This window comes from Castor canadensis, chromosome 4, assembly GCF_047511655.1.
Source record: "Castor canadensis chromosome 4, mCasCan1.hap1v2, whole genome shotgun sequence".
In the NCBI taxonomy this organism is placed as follows: domain Eukaryota; kingdom Metazoa; phylum Chordata; class Mammalia; order Rodentia; family Castoridae; genus Castor; species Castor canadensis.
The window spans coordinates 104127003-104152890 of NC_133389.1; the positions used below are offsets into that span (position 1 = coordinate 104127003).

General features: G+C 42.7%; 1 protein-coding gene across 1 annotated transcript in view; it reads left to right on the forward strand.

The window, feature by feature from the left end:
* The first annotated feature begins 9905 nt into the window (after window positions 1-9905).
* The window catches only part of Kif5c (kinesin family member 5C), a 148415-nt gene continuing 132432 nt past the window's right edge, over window positions 9906-25888 (forward strand). The window contains exon 1 of the mRNA XM_074070719.1: window positions 9906-10416. Coding sequence (XP_073926820.1) covers window positions 10291-10416 — 126 coding nt within the window. The 5' untranslated portion in view covers window positions 9906-10290. The remainder of the gene's footprint in view (window positions 10417-25888) is intronic.

The following is a 25888-nucleotide window of genomic DNA, read 5'->3' on the forward strand; positions in this document are numbered from 1 at the left end:
TACTAGTGGGGAGGGTAAAGGAAGAGGGTAAAGGAGGGTGAATGTGGCTGATGTACTTTCGATACGTGTATGAATATGAAACTTTTAAACTTGTTGAAGTCATTTTAAGAAAAGGAAGGGACAAGAAGGTGAGCAATGTAAGGGATGAACCGAACCAGGGTACATTATATGCATATATGGAAACGTCACAACAAAATCCCGGTACAACTATTATAAACTAATAAAAATTTTTCTAATTACTTTTATGTTTATTTATTGTTGTGCTTGGGGGGGAACATTGTGGCATTTACAAGAGTTCTTACAATGTGTCAAATATATCATACTTGAATTCACCCCCTCCACCCCCTCCTTTGTCCCTCCTCCCCCATCCTTAGAATAATTCCAACAGGGATCATTTTTGCATTTATATATATATGTGTTCACAGTATTTGTACCATATTCACCCTTGTACACCCTCTGCCCGCCACCTCCTCCCTCCCACTGGTACCCACCCTTCCCTGGGCAGGACCTGTTCTGCTCCCCCCCGCCCCCACCCCTGTTCTCCAATTTTGTAAAAGAAAAAAACATGACATTTGTGCTTGTTTGAGATAAAGATAGCTACACAGGGAGTTTCCTTGTGACATTTCCATGTATATATGTATTATAACCCCAATTAGTTCATCTCCTCTGTTTTTCTTCATTCTACCTTAGTCCCTTTCTTATGGTAGTTTCAACTGGTTTAAAAATTCTATACTCATTCTTGTATAAAGAGTACATCAACCAAAAAAAAAAACCAAACCAAACCAAAACTAACAAACAAAAACCTGTTGGATGCAGAGTCTCACTGATGGAGAATTTCTCCATGGAGGTGCTATGGGTTTGGAGGGGGATCGCCTCCCAGGCTTCATTGTTGAAATGTGATCCCTACTGTAAAGTATTAGGAGGGCAGAAACTTAATCCAGCTGTGGTGTTAGGAAGTGGGGTCTGTGGAAGGCACTGAGGGTTAGATTCAGTCATTAGGGAGGATACCCGGTGACTGAATTCTGGTGGCTTTAGAAAAGGAAGCAGACATACAGAAGCACTCTGCTTCTTGCCATGTGATGCTGGCACAGCCTCAGGACCCTGCCAGCAAGAAGGCCATCACAAGATGTGGCCACTGGACCTTGCACCTCCACAACTGCGAGTGAAATAATAAAGTTAGCCACCTTAAGTACTTTGTTATGGTAATGCAAATCAGACTGATGGGAAAGACACTTGAAGCTAGATTCTAATTTTAGAATCTTTCCCCAGAACTAAGTGACCAAGACCCAGCAATCCTCACCAGTACCTTTGCTGAATCTTATTTATTGACTGAATTGAATTGGAAGTAGTATCTAGACTACTGCCATTTATAAAAATGTCATGTGAGCCATAAATGTACTTTCAATTTTTCTAGAAGCCAATATACAAAAGGAAAATAAAGGATAATTTATTAATTATTGAATATGTTTTATTTAACCCATTATATGTAAAGTATTTTCATTTGAATATGCAACTGATAAAGGAGAATTATTAAGATATTTTACATTCCTTTTCACACTACCTTCAAAATCATGTTTGAGTTTTGCACTCACAGCAAATCTGATTTTAGCCACTAAGTTTTCATCAGAAATAGTTAATCTGTACTTAGGTTTCATTACATTTACAGCTGAAAATATAGATTCACATAGCAAGTTGTTCCAAATATTCCAAATACACTTAATAGTTTCCAATAACCGAATCAAGTATCAGTTTCCAAAATTAAATTTCAATGAATTAAAATTAAGTAAAATTAAAATTCAGCTCCTTGGTCGTAATGGCCACGTTTCAAATGCTCTGTAAGCCACCTTTGACACAGACCTGGAGAATCTAAGGTCAACATCATCAAATGTTAATTGCTACACTTACTTGATTTGCTGTCAGTCCAAAGATGGTTCCATGCTAGCCCAGAGATAAAAGTCCTTAGCTTGACCACCAAAATGTTTCATGATTGGATCCCAAATTGTGTTTTGATGTAATAATCTCTCATTAATTCCACTCTGGTCACTTAGGTTCCCTAGCAATTTCTGAGCATATAAACTTAATCTCACCTCTCTACTGTGTCTCTTGCTGTCCTTCCTAAATAACCGTTTAGGACTTTTTCAGTGACAAGCCAGAAACAGGTGATTTTAAGAACAGGCTGGTTCACAAAGAAGAAATCTAGAGTAAGATGGGCTTTGGTATTGGACTATGAGCACATGATAAAAGCGAGAGCACACAAGGGAGGGGTGAGGATAGGTAAGACACCTAAAAAACTAGCTAGCATTTGTTGCCCTTAATGCAGAGAAACTAAAGCAGATACCTTAAAGCAACTGAGGCCAATAGGAAAAGGGGACCAGGAACTAGAGAAAAGGTTAGATCAAAAAGAATTAACCTAGAAGGTAACACCCACGCACAGGAAATCAATGTGAGTCAATGCCCTGTATAGCTATCCTTATCTCAACCAGCAAAACCCCTTGTTCCTTCCTATTATTGCTTATACTCTCTCTACAACAAAATTAGAAATAAGGGCAAAATAGTTTCTGCTGGGTATTGAGGGAGGGAGCGGGAGGGGGTGGAGTGGGTGGTAAGGGAGGGGGTGGGGGCAGGGGGGAGAAATGAACCAAGCCTTGTATGCACATATGAATAATAAAAGAAAAATGAAAAAAAAAAAAGATGGGCTTTGGTTTTGGCTGATCCCAGTGATCAAGAGCATTCTTTGCTCTGTTGTTCCCACCTTGGCTTCTCCATGGAGTCACAGAATGTTTCCAGTAAAAACTGGTGCTCAATGTCATTCTCTAGCTGGGGAGAAAAGGATTGGGTAAGAGAATTTCTTTTAAAAAATTTAGCAAACTCTTCCTTTTGTCTCCTTGACTTCATTCTTCTTGTATCTCAACCAATTACCAGAAAAGTTGATGAGATGGTCATGCTTAACTCATCCCTACACTTGGGGACAATTCCCCAAATTATGTTCCTGTTACTCAACAGATAAGGTGAGGAGTCAGGGAGTCAAACCCCAGTGACCAAAATACTTCCCTTTCACTTTTTTCTTTTTATGTTTTTTGACTGTTGTGAAATTGACCATTTTAACCATACAGTTAAGTAGCATTGGGTACATTCGTATTGTTTCTTAGCAGCACTACCATCCATTCCAGAACTTTAACAAAATCTTCCTTAACTGAAATTCTCTAACACTGAGGATGTTAAGGAAAACCAAACTCAGCTTCTGCTATCATGTCTGTGATCCTAAAGTATGTGGGAATTTCTCTCCACCAGGAAGCAGCAGTCAGTTCTGCAGTCTCAATTCAGTTCTGACACTATCGACCTGGAGATAGCACCAGATCCCAGAGGTTGGGGGTTCAGTTTTACCAGCACTGCTTCCACTTCTGATACCCTTTGCCAACAGTATGTTGTTTTATGTGTGCTTCAAACTGACAAGCTATGCATCAAAGAATAGTCATCCCCTCCTCAGATTGGGCTACTTTGCTAAGAGCAGTTCACAGAACTCAGGAAGACATGTTTACTACTTTATTGTAAAAGATTTTTGAAAGAAGATCGATAAGCAGTTAGATGAAGGGATGAAAAAGGCAAGGATAGAGGGGGATGAGACCAGTTCTTTTTTTTTTCTTTTTCTTTTTGGTGGTACTGGGGTCTGAACTCAGGGCCTCATGCTTGCTAGGTAGGCACTTTACCATTTGAGTCAAGCCCCCATCCCTCATCACTTTAGTTATTTTTCTAAGAGAGTTTTGCCTTTTTATACAGGCTAGCCTGACCACGATCCTCCTGTTTACACTTCCTGCCTAGCTGGGATGGCAAGAGCATGCTACTATGCCCAGCTTTTATTGGTTAAGATGAGGTCTTGCTAACTGCCCAGGCTAGTCTCAAATTGAGATCCTCTTGACCTCCACTTTCTGAGTAGCTAGGATTGCAGGTATGAACCACTGTTCCCAGCTGAGTTGAGGATCTTAGTCCCAAGAAGTTGGGGTGTACCACCCTCCTGACACATGGGTGAGTTCTTGCTCACCTTCCTGTAAGCCTCCAAGCTTCCATGCATGCAGTTGTTTGGAAGCTCTTTGAACACTTAAGTTTTTATGAAGTGTTCATCGCACAGGCATTATTGAAGCATGCACAGCCATAGCGAAATGTGATTTGAGGGAAAGGGTATGATCTATGCTAGTAGACTAAGTGGGAAAAGCCAGCAAGCCCTGTTTGTTCAGATTCTTTCTCTGTGTGGTGTTCTTTCCTCCAAGGTACAAGGCAGGACGCCCTTCTGAAATGGGAGTCTTATCACAGAGGATTTCTTTATGGACAACTTCAAGACAGAAAGATGGAGAAGATTAAGCATATCTTTAGTTTCTGTGATCCACCTTGGGGAAGGCAATAATAGTTTCTAAGAGTTACCTTGGGGAGAAAAAGGAGCAAGTAAAAGAACAGAAGAAGGTCAGAGAGAGATATCTTGCTTTCTGAGGTCTTCTGAGGCTTACAGTGCCCCAACATTATAACAAAAGACCAACTTTCTCCTTTATCACTCTGAAGCTGTTCCAAAACTGCTTCAGGATTCAAGGACAAAAGAAAATAACAAGGGCTATGGGAGTTATAAGCCAGAAGCTGTGAAGAAAAATCAAAGAAAATATATCATAACATCATACTTACCTGTTAAAGAATAATTCCCTTTCCGGCCTCCCTCAGCCACTGGCAACCAACACCGTAATTCCTGTGTCTATGAATTGACTATGTTAGGTACTTCACTAAGTGGGATCCTGCAGTTCTGTTGATCCTCCCAGTCCATGGCTTTGCATCCATGGACTCCCCATCTGTAGATTCAACCAGTTGCAGATGGAAAATGTTTGAAAAAAAACCTTGAAAAAAATGTGTGTATATCAAACATACAATTTTTTGTTGTTATTATTCCCTAAACAATATAGTCTAACAACTACTTATGTAACATTTACATTATATTAGGCTTATAAATAATCTTGAGATTACTTAAAGTACATGGAAGGATGTGAGTAAGTTATGTGCAAATACTGCTGTTTTCTATGAGGAATTTGAGCATTCTTGGTTTTTAGTATCTTAGGTCCTGAAACCAATTCTCCCACAGATACTGAGGATCAACTGCATGTGTTCTTTTCTGATTGGCTTATTTCACTTAATGTAATGTCCTCAAGGTTCACTCATGTTGTAGCACGTGTCAGAATTTCCTTCCTTTTAAAGGCTGAATAATATTCCGTTCTATGTGTACCTCATTTTGTTTATCCATTTATTGGCTGATGGACACTGCATTGCTTTCACTTTAGGGTATTGTGGATAATGTTGCTTTGAATGTGGATGTACAAGTGTCTGTATAACGACCTGATTTCAATTCTTTTGGGGGATACACACCACGAAGTGGAATTGCTGGGTCATATTGTAATTCCATGTCTAATTTTTGAAGAGCTGACATACAGCTTTGCATAGCAGTTGAACAATTTATGTTTCCATCAATAGCAAACAAGTTTCAATTTCTTCTCAACACTTGTTATTTCCTGTGTAGGTATGTGTTCTGATAGTAGCCATCCCCAAGGAGAGTGGAGTCTCCTTGTAGTTTTCATTTGCATCTCCCTGATGATGCTCACTAATTGATGTGTTGGCTATTTGTGTATGTTCTTTGGAGAAATGTCTATTCAATCCCTTTGCTTATTTTTAATCAAGTTGTTTGATTTTTGGCTGTGAGCTACAGGACTTCTTTATATATTTTGTCTATTAACCCCTTATCATATATATGAGTAGCAGTATTTTGTCTCACTCCATGGTTGTCTTTTCACTCTGTTGATAGTGTTTTTGATATGTTAAAGACACCTAAAAAACTAGCTAGCATTTGTTGCCCTTAATGCAGAGAAACTAAAGCAGATACCTTAAAGCAACTGAGGCCAATAGGAAAAGGGGACCAGGAACTAGAGAAAAGGTTAAATCAAAAAGAATTAACCTAGAAGGTAACACCCATGCACAGGAAATCAATGTGAGTCAATGCCCTGTATAGCTATCCTTATCTCAACCAGCAAAACCCCTTGTTCCTTCCTATTATTGCTTATACTCTCTCTACAACAAAATTAGAGATAAGGGCAAAATAGTTTCTGCTGGGTATTGGGGGGGGGAGCGGGAGGGGGCGGAGTGGGTGGTAAGGGAGGGGGTGGGGGCAGGGGGGAGAAATGAACCAAGCCTTGTATGCACATATGAATAATAAAAGAAAAATGAAAAAAAAAAGTTTCAAATTCAGGGATAATTAAATATTTTCTCTTGTCTTTTGGCGGCCCTTTAATGTATTTGTTTTGAACTCCACTGATCCTGTTTCTTCTATTAAGTCTCTCAGACACCACTGAACACTTTGTCCCCTGTACTCTGACTTGTTTCTGAGTTTTCTGAGGGCTTACCTATTTTGCAATTTCCTCTCAAATGGGCATACAATGCTAACCACCTTGATAAAGGTTCAATTAATAAATCTAAATTTACAGAGTAGTAGCAAATGTCATTTGTTAATAGTGAATGAAGAGTGAGGCCAGTGACATACAGGCAGATATCTGTCCACCCCAGGTTATCCATGGTTCTGACCTCCTCTGATAAACCAGTGTAGGTGGGTTTCTGGGTCTACTCTGATGGGCCCAGAGAACTGTAATTGGACTGTCCTCTATAGCATACTATGATGTTTTAGTGTGTTTTCTGTTGCTATAACAAAATACCTGAGACTGGGAGACAATAAAGAAATAGGTTTATCTTAGCTCATGGTTCAGGAAGTCCAAGAGGATGGCACTGACTTCTGCTTGGCTTCTGGTGAGGGCCACTTGCTGCTTCTTATGTGGCAGAAAAGCAGAAGAAAGTGAGCACCTGTGGAAGAGATCACATGGTGCGCTAGGAAGCCAAAAAGAGAGTTGAGGCAGCTGCACTTGCTTTATTATAAACCACGTTTATGGTGACCAGACCAGTCCCTTACAGTGAGAACTCACTTCTGTGAGAAATGCATTAATCCCTTGATGACCTAATCCCTATTAAAGGCCCCACCACCTCTCAACATTGTTACACTGAGGACCAATTGCAATAGGAGTTTTCAAAGAGACGAACCACATCTAAACCATAGCAGAAGTTGATCTCTGAGTCAGAGCCTGAGAACTACTTGTGAGAAAACAAATGAGAAAGTGGCACTGGGGCCCTTTAAAACCTACTTTCACTGCATCTGAGGAGAGGAAATCAAATTCATACTGCTTCCAATGGTTCATAAAAGTTCATTTAATGGATCTGTCTTCTCAGCTAGGCAGAGCACTAGTATTCCCAGGTATACCTGTATTTAAGCAACAGGTATGTTTCTAAAGTTAACTAAATGGCCAATTATTTTACAATCATTTATCCAACACCAAGTAATAGCAATACTACCTAAAATTTAAGAGCTTATACCATGTGTATGCCAAGCACCATGTAAGGTACTTTAGAAGCATTATTTCTTTTAATTTGCCCAAAACTTCTGAGATAAGATTGTTATTCCAATGATAGAGATGAGAAAACTTTGTCTTAAGGACATTAAACACATGTGACGGGCCATATATCTAGTAAGTAGGAATCACACCCAAGTATAACTTCATCTTATGGTGGGTTCTTTATTCAGTATGCTATCTTCTTCTATGTACTCACTGCTAGAGACACAAAGGTGAGAAAAAGTTCACTGTCCAAGTGTAGTGATAGATATATCACCATGTGGTGTTCGGGAGCCAGAGAGGGCTTCCTGAGGAAGAAGGGTTGAGATGCGTCTTGGAGGAAAAGGCAGTTCTGGAAAGGCACAGTAGACACCCACTTGTCCTGTCACCATGGCACCACTCTCTTGTGAAAAGAGCATCTTTATGCTTTCAGGAATCTTCCCTACTTAGAATTCCTTCATAATCTTACAAAGTCTCTGGCTGTGGTTGATTGGCCTACAGATATACAGCAGCCTAACTAAATCCAGGCCATTCATAGACTTTCTCTGAGATTTTCCAAACCCCAATTCTGATAAAACATCTATCCTTCTCTAGTGATAGAAATTGAAGAATGAAACTCAGAGGCTGTTGTCGTCTAGGTTTTCAGATATGTGGAGGATTCATCTTCAGAACAAGATAGGCCAGTCCATAGAGAGAACAGGCTACCAGATAGAGTCCTGGTAGCCTCCCTTGCTACAGTTCGGCTGTTGAATCACGTATTGAATAAGCAAGACCATTTTGTATTCAGGTAAGTTCTTCTTTGGTCTCAGTGGCTCTAGTCAGGTATCCATCACATTCTACCACAAGAACCCTGATACACTTACTAATGGGCCTGAATGGGTGACTCCAAGAGAGCAAATGGCCTAAATGAAACATTAGAAGAAAGCAGAGCAAGAGTTTTTTTTTTCTTTTATTATTCATATGTGCATACAAGGCTTGGTTCATTTCTCCCCCCTGCCCCCACCTCCTCCCTTACCACCCACTCCGTCCCCTCCTTCTCCTCCCCCCAATACCCAGCAGAAACTATTTTGCCCTTATTTCTAATTTTGTTGTAGAGAGAGTATAAGCAATAATAGAAAGGAACAAGGGTTTTTGCTGGTTGAGATAAGGATAGCTATACAGGGAGTTGACTCACATTGATTTCCTGTGCGTGGGTGTTACCTTCTAGGTTAATTCTTTTTGATCTAACCTTTTCTCTAGTACTTGTTCCCCTTTTCCTATTGGCCTCAGTTGCTTTTAAGGTATCTGCTTTAGTTTCTCTGCGTTAAGGGCAACACATGCTAGCTAGTTTTTTAGGTGTCTTACCTATCCTCACCCCTTCCTTGTGTGCTCTCGCTTTTATCATGTGCTCATAGTCCAATCCCCTTGTTGTGTTTGCCCTTGATCTAATGGCAGAGCAAGAGTTGAATGGAAGAAGTCACAAGTAGCTTGGTATTTGTCAGCTGTAAATACCAAGACAGGAAGTGGCAAGAGATAAGGATAAATGAGTAGGCAGAGATATATGAGTTCTCCTGTCCTGTGGAGAACTCTGGGCTTGATTTTGTATAGATTCCATTCATTCTGTAGGATTATCAATAGCATTCTGTGGAAGATATGCAAATTGATCTGTGGTTAACAGAAACTGTTCATTAACAGTCCTTTGTTTAAGACAGGGTTTCCCTGTGTAACCCAGGCTGGCCTCAAACTGGTGATCTTACCATCTCAGCCTCTGGAGTGCTGGGGTTACAGGCGTGTGGCCACACCCGCTAAGAGATTCTTAACTTGGGATTCACAGTCAGGACTGAGTTGTTTCTGAAGTCTCTGGAATATCATGCTCAATATGTGGGTTTGTATGGATTTATTTGATTTTTGGTTTTGTTTTGTTTTTTTTTTTTTGTAGCAGAAAATGTCCTTATCTTTATCAAATATGAAAGGAGTCCTTGACCCCAAACATATCATGAATTGCTGTCTATGACAGGCATTTCCAGGTATAACTGGCTTCCAAATATCCATGAAAATCTCATTTCTCTCCTGTTTTCCTCAGAACTCTTACAAAACTCTTCAACATAGAAAATGCTTAATATAATTGTTGGGTTGTACACTATCTAAGAAGGGATTCTCCTGTAGGATTAGGAAAATACATGAAGACACGATACAGACCTACTGATGTGTAGAGATTTTAAATAGGAATATTGAATAATATGACCTACATTCTCTTCTTGGCTTGAGCAGCCAGATGAGACCTGCAGCTCCAGGAGGTTGCAACTAAGGTAGCTCTGTCCCCACAAGCCAACAAGCATCCTTGCCTTCCAGGGAGAACGACTACAAGTCCCGGGATGCGCCGGGCTCAGAGCTGGGGCTGGGAAGGGCGGGGCGGATGGCTGCGGTGACGTCACCGACCCCGGGCGCGCGGGCGGGGTGGAGGGGCGGGCCGGGAGGCGGCGGGGCGCGCTGGTGCTGATGCAGGATGGCTGAGCTCGCAGGAGCCCGGGAGGTCTGAGCCGGGTGAGGCTCGCTCCCTGCGCATCGCCCCGTCCGCCCTCCGCGTGGTCGCGGGCAGGTGGGCCGGGAGCGCAGGGCAGGCCCAGGGCAGGAGGTCTGGAGGCGGCGGGGCCAGACCCTGATTAGGCTGCCCACCTTCCTGGTCTTGGAGGTGCCGAGCCCGCGGGGTTCGCCATGACCTGCTGAGAAGCGTGGTGGGAGGCTGCAGGAGGCGGCCTAGTTGCGGGCGGTGCGGTCCGCGGCCTCCTTCCTCGTGGTGCCCAGCCCCGACCCCCCCACCCATCCCCGCGCCCCCTCCCTGCCGCCGGCCGAGATGGCGGATCCAGCCGAATGCAGCATCAAAGTGATGTGCCGGTTCCGGCCTCTCAACGAAGCGGAGATCATTCGCGGGGACAAATTCATCCCCAAATTCAAAGGCGACGAGACCGTGGTGGTCGGGGTAAGTGTCCGGGCAGTCTGGCCTCCCCTCCTGCTGCACGCCGCAGCCCAGCGCACCAACGCCCCAGGCACAGCGGAAATATTCCGGCCACCCCTCCGGACATCCCCGCGGGGCTGTCCTCCCGAGTGGGCAGGACGAGAGAGCCCTCATCCCTCGCCCTACCGTCCCTTCCCCTGAGGGTGGAGGGGAGACTGGGGACTGCTGGGCGAGCCCTGGGTGGCTGGAGTGGGGGTGGGAGGCGAGGACGGGCTGGGATCCGCCATTGTTCGCGGGGTGGGGGTCCGGGTGGACCTATTGTTCCCCACATTCGCCACCGCGTGGGTAGTGTTGCCCTCAAGCCCGGGTGCCCAGGCTCCCCTTAAAAGTATAAGTTCTGCAACCCACAAATGCTTCCAGGCATTGGTTCAGTTTGTCTCTTCTCAAGACCTCAGCAAAAAAAGAAGGAAAAAAAAAAAAAAAGGGAGCAGGAAAAATTCTAGCTTCGGCTCAGAGCTCCAGCGGCCATGTAGACGCAGTTTCACCTTGCTCCAAGCGGGGAAGGTGGAGGGGAGGTGTCGCTGGTGGTCTTGGTGTTCCCGATAGCCTGGTGTCTCTCCTGTATCCTGTTACTCCAGGCTGCCCTAGATCGGTGCCCTCCCTGCTGGGATGGCCTCCACTCCCACCCCCTCCCCGCTGTCCGCGGACCCTCTGATGTGCTCTGTGCTGGGTGGAGGGAACTGTGGTCACATCTGGGGAGCGGGGGAGCCCAGAGCGGAGCCAGATAGCCCTCTCTGTGCCAAGAGCAGAAGTTACTTTGTGTGGCGAGGGTCACCTCTTCATCACCCTTCCCCACATTTCCTCTCCCACCTTCTCTCCCCCAATTTAGCTCCCTCTCTGCAACCGGGACTGACGGTGGGGGAGGGAACGCCAGTGGCTTTTAGTTCTTAAAGGAATATGTCAAATGAAATAATCCAGTCTTGTCCCCGGTCCCGGACTATGTGGCTCATGGTGCCCCCTTTGTATGCAAGTTGTGTGGGGAGGGAGCAAGTGAATGCGAGCCTCCTGGTCCCCACTGACACGTTCCTGGCTGCCGGCTCCAGGCTGCTGATGCAGCCTTCCAGTCCCCAGCATTGATTAAGTGATGTCATCCCGATCACTGAGCATGCTCCGACTAACTCTTTTCCCCTCCATTCCCCTAGTGACTGGTGTATTTAGGTCAAGTGATTGACAGGTGACAATTTTCTGAGGGTATTGCTGAAGAGCTCCAGGCCTTTCTTAAGCACGAGAGCCCATGTTTTCTGGCTCAAGCTGTCTCCAGGATCTTTGCCAAGGTTGTCTGCCGCAGTCCCTGAGAATGGGCCCCCTGACCAGCAGGGGCTAGCTGTATTGGTATGCAGGTGCTCTTCTCTCTAGGGGCACTAAGGCAAGACTCTGGCTTTGGGCTTCATCCTGTACCTCACATAAAAGGGCAGTTCCCTTTGACAACTCCCTCCCTCCCCATTTCCATAGTCACCAGGAAACCCTGACCTCCAAGTGCTATGTGGATGGGCATTTGTTCTGAGACCTGACTGAAGAGGCCAGGAAAGGGGTTTTCTCTCTACTTACTGTTCACTGGCAGAGAGGATATATGTTGTAATTGTTGAAGAGGAGGCGAAGTCTATAGTTAATGGAATGTGTGGACTAGCCACATAGCCATGGAAAGTACCTGGAGCAGATAGTGGCTCCCACCCAGGATCTGTCCAGTCTGATCTACAGATCCCTGAGCCAGGCTGTGGTTCACACAGAGTGGGAGTTGCTGGGACATCTAGTCCCTGCCCCTTGTCTTGTAACAGTTTTTTAACAAAAAATTGTGCAGCACTGGTATATATTCTGATGACCCTGTTTTTTTCTTCCAGAGGTTTTAAAGAGGCTGAAATTCTCCTCTTCCTGCTTCTTCTACTTCCCTTCCCTCCTACTCTTCCTTTCCCCTCTTCCCCTTCTCCTCTTCTACTGGGACCAATGAAGTAGAGTAATAAGTCATCTTTGATCTGTGTGCAGAGATCCTTAATGTTAATATTACCCTTCTTTAATATTATAACATTACCTTGAGCTTATGTTTATTCATCACCCAAATATATGTCATTGACTAATTAAAATATATTTACCTACAAATAAGAAATTTACAGAGGAAGCGTGGATGTGAACTCACACATTGCTCCTCAGTTGTGGAGTGGTTTTGGCTCATCCCACTATAATCCTTATTATGAGAGTCTTTCTTTTTTTCCAAAGATAAACTTTTTATTGAGATAAAGCATTCATGTAGAAAAACAGGACCATTAAGTGATGACCTTTCAAAGTAGAAGCTCCCTATAACCAACTGTACAGATGAAGAAACAGATATTTTCAGTACCCTAGACATCCCCCCCGGTGACCCTTCCAGTTCTCCAGTGACCAGTATTCTAAATCCTGATGCTATAGATTAGTTGTGCTTGTTTTTTTAAACTTTCTATACAGAAGCCATGCAATCTGTTTTCTTTTGTTTCTTGAAGTCAGCATCATACTGGTCAGTTCATCTTTGTTCTGTAGTATTTTGTGATATGAATATTTCACAATTTATCCATTAACTGTTGATAGATAATTGGACAGTTTCCACTTTAGGGCCAGTTTGGATAGTGCTGCTGTGAACATTCTTTTACTCATCTTTTGGTGAGTGAGTGTGTATACCAGAACACTGCCAGATTCTAAAGGGTTTGAGACATGTGTGGACTTGTGCTAGGACCCTTTCCGATCTTAATTAATAGTGTGGCTTTAAATACAGTTCTGGAAGCCTGTATTATGTTCTGTACACTAGCTAGAAAGGCTCCAAGTCAATTCAGCTGGGACTAGCCCACATGGCTCAATTGTATGTGGAGACTGTCTCAGGTGGCTACAACCTTCCAGGGGCGCACACTGGGTGAGGATGACCACAGAATCCAGACCCTTTCAGAAATGTAGTCCTTTTCACTCTTAGCAGAGACAAGTGAAGAATGAATTTTGGTGGAGTTAGCTGTTAGTCCAAATTCAAAATCCCAGAAATCCTTTATTTTTGAAACTCAGTTCACTTTTTCCTTAAAGTCCTATTCAATTCTTATGGAGGTAGATATCAAGAGAAATTTTGCTGGTGGGGTTTCTAGATTTTTTTTTTAAGAAAACGGGCTGTCTTGGATGAATCATTTCTACCATTTTTTTTGTGTTTTTTTCAGCTTTCATGAAAAGCTTTTCCCCGATCTTTCCAGTCACAAACTTTGAACTCCTGACACATTTGTTTTGTATACAATCTCATATTTTTTTCCTTAGATTATTATTAGTTCTGATGACATATCTAGTGATTGTAAGCCACGTGTACAGATAAGGACCATCCTTGTTTTACTTCTTTGTACTTAGCCATAGAAAGCGTTTAGATATTTTCGATCTGTGTTGATTCTGGAAATCTTTACTTTGATATATTTAACCTATTTCATGGAGTTTTGCCTGATTATAGGCTGTGGGGAGTAGTTAAGAAAACAATTTTGAAAAGAAGCACCTTTCCTCTGAGCAGGTTTGATAAGAGAATATCTGTTATACTAAAAATGCCATAAGACAATTGTGAAAGAACTACATTCAGGTTTGTTGAGGAGAACTGATGTGGTGAGCTAGAAGTGGAGAGTTGGGTGGGTTAGTGATTAGAAAAGTGGCTCCCTCCAGTAACACATTAATTTTTCAGAGAAAAAGGTTGGATTGATAGCACTTCCCAGAGTACATCCCCGTTAGCTGCTCAAAATCCTGGCGTGTCATCCATATCTGTGGGCTCTGCCTTTTGGTTGTGAAGTGGCTGCATTGATGGAAGATCTCTGACTTGGCCAGTTCTAGGTAGTTGTTTGAGACTGTCTTTCCTACTTCAGTTTCTTCTGGGGTTTTTCTCCTGTTTGCAAAGTCCTGAGAATGCAAGTCCTGTTCTAGGTGCTTTCTCCTCAGACAGTATAAGTTCTGACCTGTCTGAGAGCCAAAGTAAAATGTTAGCCATAAACCCTGAGCTGGTCAGTGATGAGAAAAGTGGCTTTGGTCACCAGGAAGCTTAGATCTGGACAGTGGTGGACAGGGAAGGAAGAGGTGGGACAGAGATCAAGTCCAGGCTTGAGTTAGTGTTTTGGAGATTAAGGTCTGAAGAAATGAAGAAATATGTTTGTGCCCTAGAACTTTTCCTTTGGTCAGCAGTAACTACTGGTGTTTCAGAGTAAGAGCATAAACTTTTTTTTTTTAATTTATGTTTGGTAATATCACTTTTGGAATATAGTTCTATGGTTTTGATAAATAGAGTTTGGTAACTTTCCTTATTAGGTTTTTTTTTTTCTTTTCCTTTTTATGGTGATAGGGGTAAAACCCAGGGTCTTGCACACATTAGGCAAATGCTTTACCACTGAGCTACACCTCCATTTGTTAGTTTTCTATTGCTGCTGTAGCAAATTATCACAAAGTGAAAGACTTAAAACAACCAAAATTGTATTATCTCACAGTTTCCATAGGTCAGAAGCCCAGTGGCTTCTCTGTTTTGAGCTTCAAAAGGGCACAGTTCAGGTGTTGGCAGGGCTATGTTCTTTGATGAATGGCTAGGAGGTGAACACATTTCTTTGCTCATTCAGGTTGGTGGCAGAATTCAGTGCCTTGTAGTTGTAGGTCTGAGGTCCCCTTTTTTGCACTGAATGTTAGCCAAAGACTAGTCTCACTGTTGGAAGCCTCTTTCGGGTCCTGGCCACCTGGCCCCTTCCTCTGTCTCAAAGCCAGCAACTTTGGTTTCACCCTCGGGCTCTGAACCTCTCCTGCACTGACTCTTCTGCCTCACTCTTCGTTTTGAGGACCCATGTGAATACATTAAACTTTTTCCCCTGATAATCTTGAGTTAATCTTATTTTCAGTTCAGCTGGTTAGCAATCTTAATTCTCCCTGGAATTCTGTGCGCAAAAAATCACACTTACTGTGCAACATTTGTGGACATCTTCTATGGTCATTGTTCTGCCTGCCATACATGACCCAAATCAGCATACAAAATAGTTTCATCACTCCTCAACAAACAAGTAAAACCCTCCTGCCATCCTCTGGCACCCACTCACCTGTTCATCCTCTCTGCAACTTTGCCTTTTCCAGATTGTCATAAAATGAAATCATAAATGAAGTATCTTTTTGAGTCTGAGTTTTTTCACTTAATGATTTTTTGTGTTTACTTATGTTGTATGTATCAATAGTTTTGTTTTTTTTTCAAGGTGGTTTTCCATTGTGTGGATATGCCACAGTTTGTTTATCCACTCACCTGTTGAAAGACATTTGAGTTGTTTCTAGTTTGGGGTGATTCTGAAGAAAGCTGCTATAAACCTTTGCATACATATGTATTTTGTGTGAGAATAAATTTTTGTGTCTTTTGGGTAAATGCCCAGAAGTGGGATTGCTAGATCATATGGTAACTATATGTTTAGCTATATATGAAACTGTCAAACTGTTTTCCCAAGTGGTTGTACCACTTTGCATCCCATCTAAAAGCAGTAACATTTTAAGCCAAAGTTTTAAATAGTTCAGTCAGTCATTTTGTGTAAATGCATTCTAATCTAGCAGCATCAAGATGTGTTAGTCCTTTATTCCTCTATGCCTAAATTCAGAGATGTTTCTATCCCTGAAAATAGATTAGTGGTTTCCTGTAAGTGTACCTTAAATCCTGGAGTGAGTGAACACAGGGAGTTGCTATATTCTGGCACATGTCCCTTGGACTACTCACTACAGCAAGCACACAGGTGGGCTACATAAATGAAAGGGTAGGTAGAGGTAGCTGGACTACATGGACAAAACTGAGTATGGATTCACTAGCTAGCTTTGGGACTTTTTTTTTCAAGTTCCTTAGCATTTCTAGGCCTCACCTTTCTCATATTTAAAATGAAAGGAATTACTTAGCTCCCAGGGTCGTAGAGTGAAATAAATGAACTGGCTGAACAGTGTCTGGCACAGAGAAAAATGTTAATTAACTCCCATGTTTCCTATTCCCCTTATGATTGTTCTCATTTCCAGAATTAGCTTTGTCCCCCAAATCACTGCCCTACTCTGACTGCCCCCCAAAAACCCTTCATGCATTCCCATTTAGGGGCATTTGTTCACCCATTCTTCTGCTTGGAATAAATAGCCGCTTTTCATCTTGTCTGTGACATTGAAGCCAAGCTCAAGTTCCACTGAGTTATAGACTACATTAGCTGTTCCTTTATCTGCAGTGATCTTGTATAAGCTTGTGTGTGTGTGTACATATGTTGTATGCGTCCCTCTGTGTGCATGTTGTGTGTTTCTGTGCGTCCCTTCCCCGTATAAATTATAAGTTTCTTGGACAGAGTTTTTTTTTTATTGATAGTTTTGTCTGCTTTACTGTAGTTGTACAGTTGATTAGTAAGTGTATCTTGATTGAAGATTCATTTTTTGCCCCCCTGCTTGGCATCAAGTCTTTATAAACACCAATTTCAGCATTTCCTTAAATAACTCAGGTATCACTGGAGATTTCCCTCGGCCTCCACCTGTGCTTGTTTGGCTCCGATCCCCAATTTAATGATAATGTTTTCCATTCTCAGTTCTTCTCCCCCATTTAAAGTTAGACCTCCCCCACCTGTGTTTTCCCTTTAGTCCATGCCTTAGATTTCTCACCTGTGTCTACTTATTAAAAAAAGCAAAAACAATGACCTATTCCCTAAGGGTTTCTCTTGAGTTAAAGAAAAATAGCTCCTTGACAGCTCCAATTTCATCTTATTTCTTCCAGTTTTTTTTTTTTTTTTTTTAGTCTTACTTTTGTGGTGGAGAAAGCTCTCCCTTTAACTCACCAACCAAACTTCCTTTAGTAGGACTTGACTAGTAAGTCTATGGTTATTTGTAAATACCATGGAAAGCTTGAGACTCATCCTAGCATCATGAAGCACCAAACCTAGGTATGAGTCAAACAGCCCAGGATGAACTCCCAGCTCTGCTTATGTTAACTTTGTGGACTTTGGGAAATTGCTAAGCTGTATCAGGTTCAGCATCCTCACCTGTAGACAGGGGTAACAACAGTCCCCTTTTGGGGTATCATGGTGTTTCAACAGCTAATGCACATAGAGTGCTGAGCACAGCAAGCTGGCCCACAGCAGATGTTCAGATGTTTGCTATTACAAGGCCCACGAGTGGCTGTGGGACTGACGCCCCTTGGGAAACCCCAAACTCCAGAGGTTCTCTGGTGCCCTCAGGTTGGACCCCAGGTGTTCTGTGGGGCATTTGACACCCTCTGTACTGTGGGCATGCCCAGCTCCTTAGCCTCCCTGCTATGTTTCATCTTTCACTTCTCCAAAAGGTTAGGAGACGCTAACTCATGAGGGTAAGCTGCTCATACTGTCCCACGTGCCTGGGGTGATTGCTCACAAAAGTCCCCTGCATGGCAGGCATCTATTTGCCTTTCGATTCTCCTCCCTCAGTGCCATCTCTGAGACCTTTTTGGACTAGCTGTTCTCTCCCACTTCTGCCAGTGGCACTTCTGCCAGTGGAGTAGAGTTAGTCCTTTCTCTGTACCCCCTGGTGGTGCATTTCATTAAATAAATGTTTGGGTTAGGCCGAAACCCTTTGTGGGCAGGAGACTGTGGTCCATTCATTCCATCGTCAAGGCCTAGAACAGTGCATGGAATAGAATGATTGCTCAGTATAAAATAAAATGTCTTTGGGAAGAAAGGACAGTGCTGAGTCTCTTTGGTTGTCAGAGCCTGAGGTTTTTTGCTTGGATTGTCACCTTGACCTCTGTCCATCTCTGAAAACTTGTCTTTCCTACTTGAGGCACCTTCAGGGTTTTGTGGTTATTGCTTTCAAAGAAGTAGTTTTCTTTTTGAACTGGGTGTGATAGTGCACACTTGTAATTCTAGAACTCAGGAGGCTGAGGCAGGAGGATTGTCTGTTCGAGGCCAGTCTGGGCTACATAGTGAAACTGTCTCAGAAAGCCAAAATCAAAATAAAATACACAAGCAAAAGAAATAGCTATTTTTTTGGAAGGAGATTCTAATATCTCATGTTTATTGAGAAAAATACAGGCCATGTAGAAAATCAGGAAGAAGATAAAAGCCACTTAATATTACTAACCAGAAACACCACTCTGTTAGCATTTTGTTATCTATCAGTTCTTTTCTATTCTTACCACATATACTTTGTTTTTAAAATGAAGTTATGATTTTATAAGACCTGGTATAAAACTCATTTTATTAGATGGTATGTTTCAGACATCAGCATTTTTAAAAATAGCTTGTAATTTCATCATATGCCTAATTAATACTTTGTTTCTTACAGATGGGCATTTGGGTTTTTCTGGGGTTTTGTTCAATATAATAAACAAAGATGCCACACACATTTTGTGTGTATTTGCCTAATTACTTTGTTAAACTATGTTCCTTGAATTAGGTGTGCTGGGTAAAAGATTATCAATGATCGTAAGGCATTTACAGATTTGAAGGAAGCAATTTAGAGTTAGGGAATTGTCCTTTGTTCTATAGACTCACTTCTCTGCTTACCTGATGGAATTGCTGCCAGTTTGTCTCATAGGCATCCATGTCTGCGCTAAATTAAATTCTTACCAAGAGAGTGTCTTCGTCATGCCCTGTTAACCTCTCGATTCAGAATTCCACTTTGCCTTCAGACTTTCAATATAAACCTTAGGATTTCGTGTGCTGTCTCTTGTCAGTTTCAGTACCCCAAAGATGTTGTTTCTTGGAGGTGATCAAAAGCTAAATCTCTCTCTCGAAGCAGACAGAGACAGAGGCCAAAATTTTAGTTAACGAGAATAGGATGATGCCCCTTGACTTCTTGCTGACATTGAATGGCCTGTGATAGCTCTGGGCAGTGGGGTGCTGCGAAGGGACAAAATACGCTCACAGAAAAGCCCTAGAGAGAGGTGCTTGTTTCCTTTTTCCTTGATTACTAGGTGCTCTTTAAAAAATTAATGTAAAATTTCATATATACATGAAAGCAGAAAGAATAACGAAATGTACCCCCATGTACCTATCATTCCTTTAAAGTAAAATCTCACATATAATATCATTTGATCCAAACTTCAATATGGATCTCTAAAAGGTCAGACTTCTAGATTATTTTGTGTGTGGCACTACCAGGATTGGAACTCAGGGCTCATTCTTGCTAGGTAGGTGCTCTACCACTTGAACCACACTGCCCACAGGCTTCTATTTTTAACCAAAAACCATTACCATAACTCAATTATTAGTACTAATTCCTTATTGACAAGTTTCCATTGCCTCATAAATTTCTTCTCTTGGCTGGTGTGTTCAAGTCCAATGTCAGGTCCTTTTGATTTCCAGTGAGGAGAAAGAAATGACTATGCACATTAACCTTGAGACAACAGGAGGTAGCTTTTGTTGTGATAGACTCATTATCCACTGCGGGCTCATTGTGGCAGTAACAATACACATGGAGCAATCAGGGCTAATCAAGATTCCTGACCTATCTCCCCTAATGGTCATCATGTCCCATTTATCCTTTTGAATCAACCAGTGCCAGCCTTGTCCTGTCACCCAGAGGCTAGCAAAAGAGCTTCATGCTGACATGCTGTGTGGCTTTTCCTTGCTGCTGCTCTCCCTGGCTTTAGTCAGCTTGGGTAAAGTAGGGAAATAGGCAGATGTGTCTCATTCATCTTCCAGCTTCTGTATCCATCCTTAGTAGGTCAGCACCAGCTATGTTTGGAGTGATTGGTTCTCTTAGGTGTGTCCGGGTTGATATTCCTTGATATGAACTGAATACTGGAAAATACATCTGTGAAAACAGATTCAGTGCAACACAATAAGGAAGAAGAGTTGTAGTTGTTTTTTTGTTTCTTATTCCTTTTCTTGTTAAAACCAAACCAAACCAAAACACAACACCCTTTGAAGGGAGATGGGGTTGGATTAAAAGTGCAAGTGAAAAGCAGTAATTTATGTGTTAACACTTTGCAGGCCACCGTCTTACATTTTGCAGTCCAATAATATTATTTTAGAAGCATTTTATTTGTAGATCTTGGTTACACAGCTCAGGACTGACAAATCTCAGGGACTCTTCTTTTCTCTGACTCTTTCACAGAGACTGCCCCCATTTCCACATCTCCAATTGACACTCTACTATTTGAGCCACTCCACCAGCCCTTTTTTATGAAGGTTTTTTTTTTTTTGAGATAGGGTCTCGAGAACTATTTGCCCGGGCTGGCTTCGAACTGTGATCCTCCTGATCTCTGGCTCCTGAGTGTTAAGGATTACAGGTGTGAGCCACCGGTTCCTGGCATCCAGCTCTCCTTTTGTTTCCTGAGGAAGCACAGAGCCGTCTGCTTCAATTCTCTGAGGAGGGTGAATCATAGTTTTTCTCAGAAATGACCCGTCTGGCATCTCTTTCCTCAGAGATTATTGATTTTCACCTGGGATCACGGGTAAATAACAGCTCCCTGTGGCATCAGAAACTTTGGATATTCGTGGGGGAAGGGACTTCTGTTTCCCTATCATAGCTGCCTTCTGCTCCAGAGAAGGACAAATGCCAGTCTGGCTGGTTTCTTTCTGTCTAGACCTCCAGTAGCAAGGCTGTCAGTACTTCCTGTGGCCGGCCTTTGAGCCAAGCTCTGCAGGGGCTGGCCTCCAGGGCTGGCCTCCAGGGCTGGCTTCCGGGGTTGTTTCTCTCATTTCTCAGTAGGCAGCTGTGTGGCTCACACATGCAGGCCAGCTGAGCCTGTGTCAAGTTCAGGACAGGTTGGGCTGCAGGATGGCGGGGTGAGAAAAGTAGGAAGAGCACGTAAGCCTCCTTACCAGGGCCTTTGGCCAGGCTTAGTATTGGGATGGTTGGGTGCAGGTGCCTTACCTACTAGGTGCTGGGATGTGGGGGTCACCACTCCTATTATAGGACAAACTCACCCACTCAGTGGATGGGCACAGGAGCAGAGGAGAAGGTTGATTGCTGGGGGTGGACCTGGCATCCCTGGTCCCTGGTACTGATGTCATCACAATCTCATCAAATCCTTCTTAACTACTAAGAGTTCATTTCTACAATATATGTGAAAAGTAGACTCAAGTAGGAAAATTTTGAGGTTTTTTTGGCAATTATTACTGAATAAAACAATACAACCTACTAATTATCTGTCCAAACAAGAAGGGAAAAAACAGCCAAACAGCACTTGCTTGTGCATATGCTTGTAAGATTTTCCTTAGTTTATATAGCTCTTGGTGAGGATTGGCTTGAGAATCTATTTCAAATGATATTTTCTTTTTTTTTATTATTCATTTACTCATACATGTGCATACATTGTTTGGGTCATTTCTCTCCCCCTGCCCCCCTCCCCCACCCTCTCCCCTTCCCCCTTCAGTTCCAGGTAGGTCCTGTTCTACCTTTATCACTAGTTCAAATGATATTTTCTGATCTACATTTATCTAAAAGAGTTTGCAAAGGGAAAAATAGGCATCTATTTGGCACTTACTTCCTTCTATTAGAAACAAATCTAAAGTGGTACCCTATAGATTCATGCAGATTTAAAAGTAAGCGAGTTCAGCTATTACTACAAAAAATGGTTCCTGTTATAAAGGGGTGTTTTATGCACTGTAGAGTTTTTGGAGCTTCCCTTTGAGCTGCTCAATCTGGTAGCCACAAGTCACATTTGTCTCCCGAGTACTTACAATATGGCTAGTCTATATTGGGATGTTTGGTAGATGTAAAATTTACACCAGACTTTGAAGACTAAGAACAAAAAAAGGGATGTAAAATATTTCATTAATATGTTTCATATTCACTACACATAGCAATGATAATATTTTGAATAAATTGAATTACATTGGCTACTAGAAAATTTAAAATTGTATTTAGGGCTGGCATTATATTTCCTTTGGACAGCATTGCTCTAACATTTAGATCCAGCGTACTGATTTTGCATTTATTAATTTTAGTTCCACTTCTGTATATTGAGGGTCTACTGAGTGCCTCGCCTGGTTAAGCAATTGTTATGGATTAATAACAAATAACAGTCCTTATGGTTCAGTGTCTGCTATGGTAAGACATAATCCCTGGCATCAGCATGAAGGAAGAAGCAAACCAAAGCAATAACAGTAAACCTGGAATCTACTGTCCAGAGAGACGTGGAAAGAGTCTTCAATGAAAGCACCTCAGTTCTGTTGTGAGAGTGTCTGTCCTTCCCCTGCAGCTGGGTAGGAATCCGCTTTGCAAAGGTAAAATTTGCTTCAGTTTCTTTGCAATTCAGTGTAGCTGCTTTCCGTATTTCATCTTTGACTATTGTTGAGAAGAGATGTGAGAAGGACTGTGCACTGCCGTCTGACTCTGGCCTTTCCTCACCATCTCACTGTCCCCTTCCCTGCCTTGTCCCCTTGCAGATGTTGTGGCACTGAGGGTTACCACTGAGAACTCCTGGAGGGACAGGGCACCTCCCCTGCCCTTGTAATTAAGGACAGGCCACTTGAGGCAATGGGTTTGTGATGTGTTTGTGGTGGGTGACATTGAGAACAGTAAAAGGTCACAGGCACATCAGAGATTCTGAGAAATGACACGATGCCGCCCTGGTGCCTGACTCTCCCCAGCCAACTTTGGGCAAGGAGTCCAGGCCCATGGACCTCACCCTGCCAGTGCCTACAGAGTGCAGCTCCTGGTGTTACCTCCCTACGAAGGTCGTTTTCCATTTCCAGGCAAGAAGCACTGCAGTGATTGTAAATCTGCCACTTACCTTCTGTAACCATTCTGTCACTAATGCTGGGAATGATGAAATCTCTTGTCCTGGAAATGCATTTCCCATTAGCATGGCTGCCTTCTAATGAGATACCTCCACCCTACAGGACAGAAGTGCCAATTAAAAGCTCTGTGCTGTGGTGAGACGCCAAGGAGACTGGCCTTGTCCCTCACAGGTGCCTCTTTCTTGTCATGGCGTTTGTGTGGAAGGCATCACCTGCTAGGTGAAGGCTACACTGTGCTGTGGAGAAGGACCTTGATTCTGTGCTGAAAAATCTCTTTTCCCCTCCCCCACGCAGGTCTTTGTTGTCTGTGTTGGCACAGAATTGATTGTCCTCCTTTGTAAATGGTGAGAAATGCTGTGAGGGTAATGGGAAGGCACAGTGGTGGCAGAACCAGCCAGAAACCACCCCCCCCTCCACCATTTGTTGGAGTTTGTTGCCCTCCCTTTCTTGGTCGGTATTTGTCGTTTTCACAAATGTATATATATCCACGGTACACAGGCCCTCCTTTGTCTTTCTTTCCACCTAAATCTATGACCTTCATAGGTCATTTCTTCATAGGTCTTCGGACTTCCATCTTCCGCTCACTCTAAGTGATTGTTTATTGAACAGCTTCATACTTGGAGCTGTTTTCATTTGCTGTTTCTTTTTCTTTCTTCTTTTTTGAATTTTTGGTGGTACTGGAGGTTGAACTCAGAGCCTTATGCTTGCTAGGTAGGTGCTCCACCCTTGAGCCATGCCTCGTAGCCGTTTTGCTTTAGGGTATTTTTCAGATAGCGTCTTGCATTTTTGCCTAGGACCAGCCTGGGACCTGGATTCTCCTACCTAAGCCTCCTGTCCCACTTTTTTGTTGAAATGGAAGTCTCTCTTTTTTCCAGATTGACCTTGAACCACAATCCTTCTGATCTTTACCTCCTGAGTAGTTGGGGTTGCAGTTGTAGCCCCTCTGCCTGGCCTGTTATTTCTAGAGAATAAATTTTCAGAAGCAGATTTATTGCCCAGAATTGCTGTGAGCACTTTAATGTGATCCGATTAAATATTATCCTGTGCTTTCTTCCTACAGCCTCTAGGGATGTATGAGTGTTCCATTTGGCAGTGAGTCCAGTTTTGAAGTAAAGGCGATGAGTCATTTGCAAAAGTTATTTGTAGAGCAGTGTTCTGGGATTCAGGTGCCTTAAGGATTTTTTTCCTGGCCTTTCCTCTGATTTATGTGAATTTTAAGTGAATGGTATAACCAAACCATTTAGTGAACTGTTTTAATTTGGAATCTCACTACCAAGGTCAGACTAGTGTGTGTGTTGGGTCTCCTGGGCTCCATAGAGGCCAGAAGGACTTGGGAACATTGCTGTACCCCACCTCACATCTATCACTGGCTGAGGAATTGATTGGGTATGGTAATTTATACCTGGGACTAGCTTATATATTCTTAGATACAATTATTTCTGCTTTTGCATTGGCTGAGCTGTAGACCTTCTGTATTCAAGGTATACATTTTACTAGATGACCTGGATGTGCTCCCTTGTTCCTGGTGGGCATCACCTTCTGGGAGGTGTTATGACATCACCCAAGAGGCATTCCTCCATTCCTTGACAGTTCTGTGTCCTCCAGAGGACCAGCACTCTTTCACTCTGGAACAGCCTGCTCTCTAGGCCCATCACCCTGTGGGTGTCACTGCAGGGCTAGGTCTGGGTCAGGAAAACCTGAATTGGGTGAACAGAAAGAAAGTCACTGCAAAGAGGAAATCCAGACTGGTGGAGGGCCAAGGAGGAGGTATGGGCCCTTTGCTGGGTGCGTGTGTTCTCCTGTCCTCACACAGAAGCCATGACACACTTCTTTTCCTACAGAAATTCACTTTAAGTACAAAATGCTGCTCTCTGTTGCCTGGGTTTAGTCTCTCAAACACAGAGATCCTTCTGGTACCTTACCTGTCATGTGGAGTACTGTTTATTCATGAAACTAATTGGCTTGTGAATATTTTACCTATAAGTTTGGTTAAATCATTCCTTTAAAAATGATGCTAAGACAGGGTGGTCTTAAAAGTGGATGGGAGGAATTGAAATTTGACATTGCCAACTTGTTTGTCTACTGTATCCTGTAGCAGGTGTAGAGATATTCCCATGAGACATTTCTCCTATGTTGTGTCCTTTGGTATCAAACAACCTTCCTCAGGTTCCCACAAAGGTGAGTACTGTTGGCACTTGCTTCTCACAATTTTGTGGTTGGTAGTACAAACCAGAAGATTCAGTTCTCATCTATTCCAAGTAAGTGTCAACTGCTATGGGCTTTGGATTCAGCATCCCAAAGGACTAATATATCTTACTTAACCCCCATGGCTGAGGGATGAAGTTGTTATTGCTATAGGTTATCATACCACATTGGTCAGGTTTTAAGGACCTGACACACAGCATACTATGCATAAACTAAGTCATATTTAACATAGAAAATTTTTTCGATGATACAGATGGTCCTGTTTTCTGGGAGAATTCTACACAGTAAGGTAAAAAACTGTCCAATTTGGAATATTGCACATGCTATAGGCTCCTCGGTGTACAAAAGTAATTTCATATCCATTGGTCCTTATTATCATTATTCTTTTATTTTTTTCCAGTACTGGGAACTGAATCCCAGACCTTGTTCATGTTAGGCAAGTGTGCTACCCATGAGCTGTACTCCCAGGCTCTGTTGGTTCTTTCTATCATTTTGAGGGAAAAGGTGGTAGAAAACAATCTTCTAAAATGGCTTAACCTTGACAGAATTTCTTTAGTGCT